Source organism: Ips typographus, linkage group LG1, assembly GCF_016097725.1.
Source record: "Ips typographus isolate SLU linkage group LG1, UJ_Ityp_2.0, whole genome shotgun sequence".
In the NCBI taxonomy this organism is placed as follows: Eukaryota; Metazoa; Arthropoda; class Insecta; order Coleoptera; family Curculionidae; genus Ips; species Ips typographus.
Window position 1 is genome coordinate 11,072,231 of NC_138422.1, and position 7,836 is coordinate 11,080,066.

The 7,836-nt window shown below is 32.9% G+C and overlaps 2 protein-coding genes across 2 annotated transcripts in view; one reads left to right on the forward strand and one right to left on the reverse strand.

Annotated features, from left to right (window-relative positions):
• The window catches only part of LOC145740214 (matrix metalloproteinase-2-like), a 74,391-nt gene extending 72,843 nt beyond the window's left edge, over positions 1 to 1,548 (forward strand). The window contains exon 11 of the mRNA XM_081995613.1: positions 34 to 1,548. Coding sequence (XP_081851739.1) covers positions 34 to 281 — 248 coding nt within the window. The 3' untranslated portion in view covers positions 282 to 1,548. The remainder of the gene's footprint in view (positions 1 to 33) is intronic.
• Positions 1,549 to 5,437: 3,889 nt separating this feature from the next.
• Positions 5,438 to 7,130, reverse strand: LOC145740073 (glucose-induced degradation protein 4 homolog). The gene is made up of 4 exons (XM_081995414.1): positions 6,815 to 7,130; positions 6,351 to 6,518; positions 6,060 to 6,292; positions 5,438 to 6,004 (listed from the first exon to the last, which is right to left on the reverse strand). The coding sequence occupies exons 1-4, from the start codon at positions 6,959 to 6,961 to the stop codon at positions 5,941 to 5,943; spliced, it is 612 nt and encodes a 203-aa protein (XP_081851540.1). The 5' UTR covers positions 6,962 to 7,130; the 3' UTR covers positions 5,438 to 5,940.
• Between the last annotated feature and the right edge of the window lie 706 nt (positions 7,131 to 7,836).

The following is a 7,836-nucleotide window of genomic DNA, read 5'->3' on the forward strand; positions in this document are numbered from 1 at the left end:
CTATTTTGTTTAAAATGAATAATTATTTTGCAGGAAAAACCTACTTTTTTAAAGGTAGAGGTTTTTGGAAATTCAACGATCTTCGAATGCGAGTGGAGCACTACGAGCAAAAACCATCGGCACCGGTATGGATGGGCTGCAAACAAGACTACGAACAAAACGATCTAAACCAAAAACTGCCTTACATCAATTACCCGGTAAGCGCTACCAGCGCAAGTTCTGCAACTCTAGCTACGTTAATATTCAGTTTACTGCTAAGCTTTTATTTTAGGGTAGTGTAATAAAGGATGGAAAAAGTTAAAAAAAATGAAACTTGTGATAATGTGTAACGTTTGAGAACGGGGTTTAACGACCGATATTCTATAAGTTGTAATTTACTTTGAAAAATTCTGTCTGCTATCATACCCAAATACTGGGTGTGCGTTTTAACAGTAAACGCTGAATAAGTCTTTTTAAAGCTGATAAGTCATAAAATAAAGTAAGTAAGTAATAAATTGATCTAATACTTATTGTCACTTTTATCATCAACATTTAAAAATATAACGGCGCCATACTGTTGGACAGGACAGATGGTATACATATAGGCAAGGAACATATCTTTCATTCTTAAACTAAGATTTAAAGACTGAGTTAAAAAAAAAACAAAATAAAACTCATCTAATAACGTGTGTGCTTATCACTGCCTCCGAAAAGCTTTTACTATAAAATCATCGTAAAGTGTAATACATAATTGTTCTACTTTTGTGATACAATTTTATTACTGTCGTTTTTTTTTTTGAAAGTAGAGCGGTTTTATTTTTAAGCTTTAGGTGTTTAATTTCTGTGATATTTTTATAACCAGTTTTTTTATACTTGAAGTATACTTTATGTAGTTATAATATAATTAATTGCTAACCATATACTACCACGTATGATCACGGACCTATACCTTTTAAAATGGTTTCTGCCTGCGAAATAGTGTAATATGATTTTTAATAATTATCATTAATAAAGTAACATTACGCCATTATATTATATATTGACCTATATCATCTATCTGTATGAAGTTTAAAAAGGAATGTCTTATTATTATATTCAATGCATTTTCTCTCCAAGATTGCCTTTATTGAAGCCACATTTTAGTCATGTAGAGATTATTTCAAAACAAAAACAATGTATTCTACAGATGGTTTCAACATAAAAGAATGTTAACGTCAACCAATGTCTTATTTTTTGTTGTAACCAAAAACATATGCAACTGCAATACACACTAATGCACTTAAGAACGTTTTAGTTCTTAATTTCTTATCACACACATAGGAAATACTCTATAATAACTACTTTAAACTCATCAGTAGACTTTTCCTAAAAAGTATAATCTACTGAAACAAAAGGTAAAAACCAGTATGGTTCCGTTACTGTATAAGGTTGAAAAGAAAGTATGTAATACTTTAAGTACTCATTTGTATATGTACATATTGAAACCACTATGTTACGATTATTAATTTTAGTAGTATTTATATAAAATTACCTATTTTAAAATTGAGATAATAAATTTTTCAGTCTTTATATTGTCGTTTTTCTTTGAACTGAGTGGTTTTATAAGATTATTTATTAAATTTTGTCCTATAATGAGTAAATTATTCAATCCTTTATTGGAGAAATAACTATTAATTTTTCAGACAAGTGAGGATGTTTTGATTCACTGTTACCACCGGGGATATAGAACGCTCTAGCTGGCAACCGCAAAATATCAATGAAACTTTGGGAACTAAGAAACATGAATTCAAAATTTCAAATAGTCATAAAAAGATGTACTTTATTTTATGGCAAACGCAATAACCACAGTCTTAAATCCAGGACGCAAACTCCGTAACGATGTAGGAAAAGAAAACGCATAGAAATAGACAGGAAAGAAAATGTGTTTCTACTAACGGGCACTCTCTAAGCTATTTTCTATGACATTCGGCTGACACCGTCAACAGAAAACGGGAACCTATCGGTCCTAAAAACTGACTAATTTCTAGTAAAAAAAATAGGGCTTTGACTTGTTTCGTCGTATTCATTTAATGGACATATCACTGACCATAATTTGAATAATTCTACGTTTTTTACTTTCTCAGTAATTAATCGTAGATTTCAAAGTTTGCATTATAAAATAGTCCGTTTCGTTGCCATTATTGTTGTTGGTTTTATTTAGGTATTATATATTGTTGGCTCTGCAGTTTTAAGTTTCTTATTTTTTTGTTAGACCATTTTGTGGAGGAAGTAGGATGGGATTTTAGGATGTGTTGATGGAACATGGAACCCACATAGCCATAACACAACCATTCCATCATGAATAGCTTACACCTCAAAAACAATAACTAATAGATACATTAACACTTTTAATTAAAAACTCAAAAACAAAAAAGGGAGTGCAAGTGCAAACACAATCAATTGGTCCCCAATCCAACCTTATTGACACTGACGGGCATAAAAGTTAAAAAACAAAACATTTGAATTTTAGAAGACGACCGAAACGAAAGATTGACAAATACAAAATTTTATAGCCCCAAGAGAGAGAAAATCATAGCAAAACCTCATTTGGTCTTTCTATATTGCACAACCCGAATAGCTACATTAAGTGCCGATCTTCGCTGATCGAAACGTAGAGAGTACTATACAGGGTAATTCAAATTCGACCCTCACCATTGGGATCTCAGAAACCATAAGAGATACGAGAAAGTTTAAATTGGGGCAAAGTTGCGCAATTTAAAGCTCAACCAAATGCTGTTTTAAAATTTTTGATTTTCCGAGTACTTCCGAAGATATCCGAAAAAAACTGAAAATTTGATTTTTTGTTTTTATTTATTTCTAACCTTATTTGAAGAGATATCCCAAAACTAAAAGCATCTTTTCATTGCCACTTTTTCCTAGCTATTCGATGATGGATACAAATTTGCCACACGACGTTTCGTTTTCTGTCAGTCATCATCAACTTTCTTTTTTCTTATGGGCGCCATATTGGATTTTTAGCCCACCAAATAGTACGTTTTATTCTGATTTTAGTGATGTATAATAACTTATGATTTGCTTCATAAATAACAAAATAATTCAATAAAAACTTTTTTTACTTTAGTTATTGGCTTTGAGTTAATGGGCCGTTTTAAAAAATGTCATTATTTGACAGTACTTGTCAAACACGATAATTCGGATGATCATTAGAGCGTCAATCATAGTTAAAAATGTATCTAGAAAAGAAACCCCCGCAGAAAATGTTATTATTATACAAGCATTGCTATTTAGGTTAATCAGAAAAAGAGATTTGTTAGCATTATCTCTAACTTAAAAGGCTTATTTATGTTTCCAAGAGAAAGATCATCATTTTAAGAACTTTTTTGCCAAATTTCAATTTTGTATAATGTTAAGTGCAAGTTTATAGTTATTTATACAGTAAGTGACAAACCATTTTTTATTCATTCATATTTATTCGAGTGAATAAACCGGTTTAAGTCACGTGTCTTATACAGTATTTTATTAAATTTCGACTTCTTATATTAAAAAAAAAAAACTAAAATTACAGTTCTATTAAATTTGCACCGCGCCCCGCAGATGTAACATTGATGTTGGTTTGTTTACATCTGTAAATAGGCGAATGTCATTCAGAGTGATTTAATAGTTATTTATACAGCAAGTGACTTAAACCATTTTTTATTCACGAAAAGAACAACTAGGTCAACAAGCGTAGCGAGTGGCCTAAGCTCTTCGAGTGAATAAACCGGTTTAAGTCAAGTCACGTGTACACCTTTGTGACTAAGTATGTTCAGGCCAATTGCGTGTGACAAGTACTACCAAGTAATCTTCATAAAACGTCTCATTAACAAAGCTAACTAAGGTAAAATCTCTAAAAGCTCTAATGATCGTCCGAATTATCGGGTTTGACAAGTACTGTCAATAATAATGACATTTTATAAAACGGCCGATTAACTCAAAGCCAATAACTAAAGTAAAAATAGTTTTTATTGAATTATTTTGTTATTTATGAAGCAAATCATAAATTATTATACATCACTAAAATCAGAATAAAACGTACTATTTGGTGGGCTAAAAATCCAATATGGCGCCCATAAGAAAAAAGAAAGTTGATGATGGCTTCCAAAAAACGAAACGTCGTGTGGCAAATTTGAATCCATCATCGAATAGCTGAGAAAAAGTGGCAATGAAAAGGTGCTTTTAGTTTTGGAATATCTCTTTAAATAAAATTAGAAATAAATAAAAACAAAAAATCAAATTTTCAGTTTTTTTCGGATATCTTCGGAAGTACTCGGAAAATCGAAATTTTTAAAACTGCATTTGGTTGAGCTTTACATTGCGCAACTTTGCCCCAATTTAAGCTTTCTCGTATCTCTTATAGTTTCCGAGATCCCAATGGTGAGGGTCGAATTTGAATTACCCTGTATACCTATTACGATAAAGAAGGGTTTTCTATGATATATCCCCCCGGGTGGCCAGAATTTATTCTCAAAACTTGGGTAAAACCACAGACGTAAAACCCAACCGTAGCTAACTCGGTGCTAATCGGGCTCTGGCTACACCTCCCAGATTTCCCACCGCCTGCCCATAGGCTATAGGGTACGGATATCAACCTCCTAAAATCCGTTCCAAACTCCCCACAAATATTCTTGGATGATTAAATGATTAGCCCACTAACTCATCTGCTCCTCATCCTTCCAGGATGACCAGCTGACGACGAAAGAAGAAATCAAGACAAGAAGAGTGCAGAAGAACCCCGTTGTCAGCCGGGGCATCCCTCACCCAGGACAGGGGACGCCGTTGCAACACTCGCAAACTCCCGAAAGGGATACAGCCAGTATTGCTAACGGAGTCCTTCTTCCGGACCTTTCCTTTGGTCTACAGCGTTGGGAGGGTAAAAAGCAGTAGTCTTGCTTGACCCGCTTATCTGCTTATCTGAGGCCATATTCCAGTCATGAATAATGACGCGTTTCTATGATATAGCAAAGAAATTTCCTTGCTATTCGTTACAGAGTTCGCCTTCAGTCGTTCGCCGACATTACTTATGGAAGTTACTTAATTGACAGCATCTTGACAGTTTACCACGCGAAGTCAAAAGGTGTAGCCAAACTTTCAAAACTATCCTATGAATATAGGATTTTTTATGCAAAATATGAAATGGTGACTCTTGGTGAATGAAACACTCTGTATAATAGCTAATGCTAATAGAGGCTGAGTTAATGAAATGTTATTGTTGCACGACATGGAATGTTGTTACAATAATTATTGAACGGATAGGTTGGGTTAGGTTAGCTCAATTTTTTATGAAATTAACTGTATTAGCTAAATACCCATGGAAAAAATATAGTTCACAAAGTCCCCATTCTGTGAAGTGTTCAAGACATTTATGTACGAATTTTTAAAATTGAAGTTAATAAAGGGATTTGAAATAAAAATAAAGTCATAAAAATTAGAGTTTTATTTGTAAAATTGTATTCAAACAAAAAAAGTCTATAAAAAACATTCAACACATTTTATACACAAAATATACAAAAAATAAATTTGAATTTTTTAAAAAGTTAATTATTCACTATCATTATTAATAAGTTACAGCCAGACACAACTCAAATATCATCATCTCAAGCAAATAATAAAAACACAATATACAATGTGTATAATCAGCCTTTCTTGAAGAAAACCATTTAAAAATGTAAAAAACTAGAGCTTTTAGACTTTTAGAGAGTAAAACAATAATAATAACAATTAGAAAAAAAAACAATCCAAACTATGTCAACCCTGACAGTATTTACATTATTGAATCAAGTCAAATAATTGATCAATCGATAAAGAGTAGTTCATTTCAGCTTCAGAAAAGTGAAGTAATCCCATGTTTCAAAATGGTTTTTTACAGCAATTTTCTTACAAAATATACTGTATCACAATTCAACCCAACTCCAAACACTTCTTTTACCTAAACTCATAGATTTGTATAGAATTTTCAGGCACATGTGTAAGATTTAGTGATTGATACCTGAAATTGATTGTCTTGGAGTAACAAAATTACTACTAGCAAACCAGTTACTTACCACTCTGAGCTTCTATGGTAGTAATACCCTTCAATTGTAGCTTTTGACTTTTGGAAACAAATATAGTAAAAGCCAGCAAATGAGGCACCACTAATGTCCCGTATCGTATGGTCAGGGACTAGGAAATGTTCCTTCCACCTCATAAAAACAAAATCAGTCTCACCCAACTGATTGTAGTCAAAATTGTCTGAGTTGAAGGTTTTTACATACTGATTAAATTGTGAGAATTTTGACTGTAAAAATGATTAACATTACTCACTCTGCATAAAGCCAAACCAAAAGTTAAATTACCCAGTGTTTCCTATCCACTTCTTCATCAGCATCCCATTTCCTAGTTAAAAATGGATACTTCTGACTGATAATTTCCCCATCAAAGAAGGTGGTCAGTTTCGGGTATTCTTCTGTAAGACCGTTTATTTGTAAATATCCACACAGGTAAGAGTTTTCTTCATCTACATGCTGTGGGAAAAACTCAAACTTCAATTGCAATATGTTTAAGTAGGAATAGAGGTCAAATATAAAAAAAATTACACAAAACAGTTAGTTTTCGTTGGAGAAAAGCACCGAAATTGAGAACAAAGTGAAAGTCCAAATCAAAAATCAGCAGGTGACTGAATAATGCCCCTTTAAATTCAAACTTTCCATTGTACTGCTAACCTATATTTAGACCATGACCACTGTAAGTTAGCAACAGGGATTCACCATTTTCAAATTAACTTCTAAACTGGTACAACAGACTCAAATGAGCAAATTACCTGTAACACCACTTCAACTTCATATGAATTTCCTTTACTTTTTTGAAATCCTTGAAATTTTGATCCATTATACAACAAACTTTTCGTTATCCCGGGCTGCTTGGAATTGGCGGGCGGGGGTAACGTGGGATCCACCCTTACGGGCATTCTCGGCACGCCGGACTGAGTTGATACCGGTCCGTTTTCGGCACCTTTTGCAGCGAAATTGTTAGTAGAAATTTTCTCAGGATTCGCAAACGTTTTACTGTTAATGGCGTTCGAACTTAAGTGAATAGCAAAAATCGAAAAGTCGAGAACGGACGCTCTCTAAACGTCACGCTGACATTTGCACCGTCATGTGGTATGACATTTGTTGTTTATGAACAGTGGCGTGTGATCACTTAATAAGTTTGTATTTTTTGGCAAATATTTCTATTTCAGTAATTTTTCTATTGATGTGGATTCTAGGATATGAAAATTAACATCATTATTAGGATTTTTATTTATTACCTTTTTTTTTTAATGTTTTATCTCCTAGCATTAATTTGATGTTTACGTAGGACAATCATTATACCGCATTCTACAACTAAACAAAGTCAACTGCGGCACGGAAGAGAGCTTTGTCAATAAAATTCTCACTTAAATTACACGCCACAGCTAATTTATTATCAAAAAAAGCCGCAAAAAACTGTTAAAATGATTAATGAACAAGCAATCAAGCAAATGGTAGTTCTGATCTAACCTAATTTTGTTCTACCAACAGCTGATGACTGGAGCAAAGAATAGTTTTTTAAGTAAAATGCAGAAAAGGATGGTTTTCTAGTAAACTCAGTTATTTTTCAATTGTATAAGGTTACAAACATAAAAATCATTCAAACTTGGTAGGTATAAAAAACTTTCGTACACCCCTGCTTCACTGAATTCTGTTCGAATGCCTTGTTGCCAAGTATTTCATTTTCAAATTTTAAGCCAGCAATTTGTGCATACTGTAGTGCAGATTGATTGTTATACCAATATTTCCTATTCTATGTAGTATGTGTAAA

Excerpts from the sequence above, each read along its gene's own strand:
- LOC145740073 (XM_081995414.1), bottom strand. The coding sequence starts at position 6,961 with ATGCCCGTAAGGGTGGATCCCACGTTACCCCCGCCCGCCAATTCCAAG. Across the intron at positions 6,519-6,814 it reads AAGTTGAAGTGGTGTTACAG|CATGTAGATGAAGAAAACTC; the intron begins GTAATTTGCTCA and ends TTTTTCCCACAG. Across the intron at positions 6,293-6,350 it reads AAGTGGATAGGAAACACTGG|TCAAAATTCTCACAATTTAA; the intron begins GTAATTTAACTT and ends TCATTTTTACAG.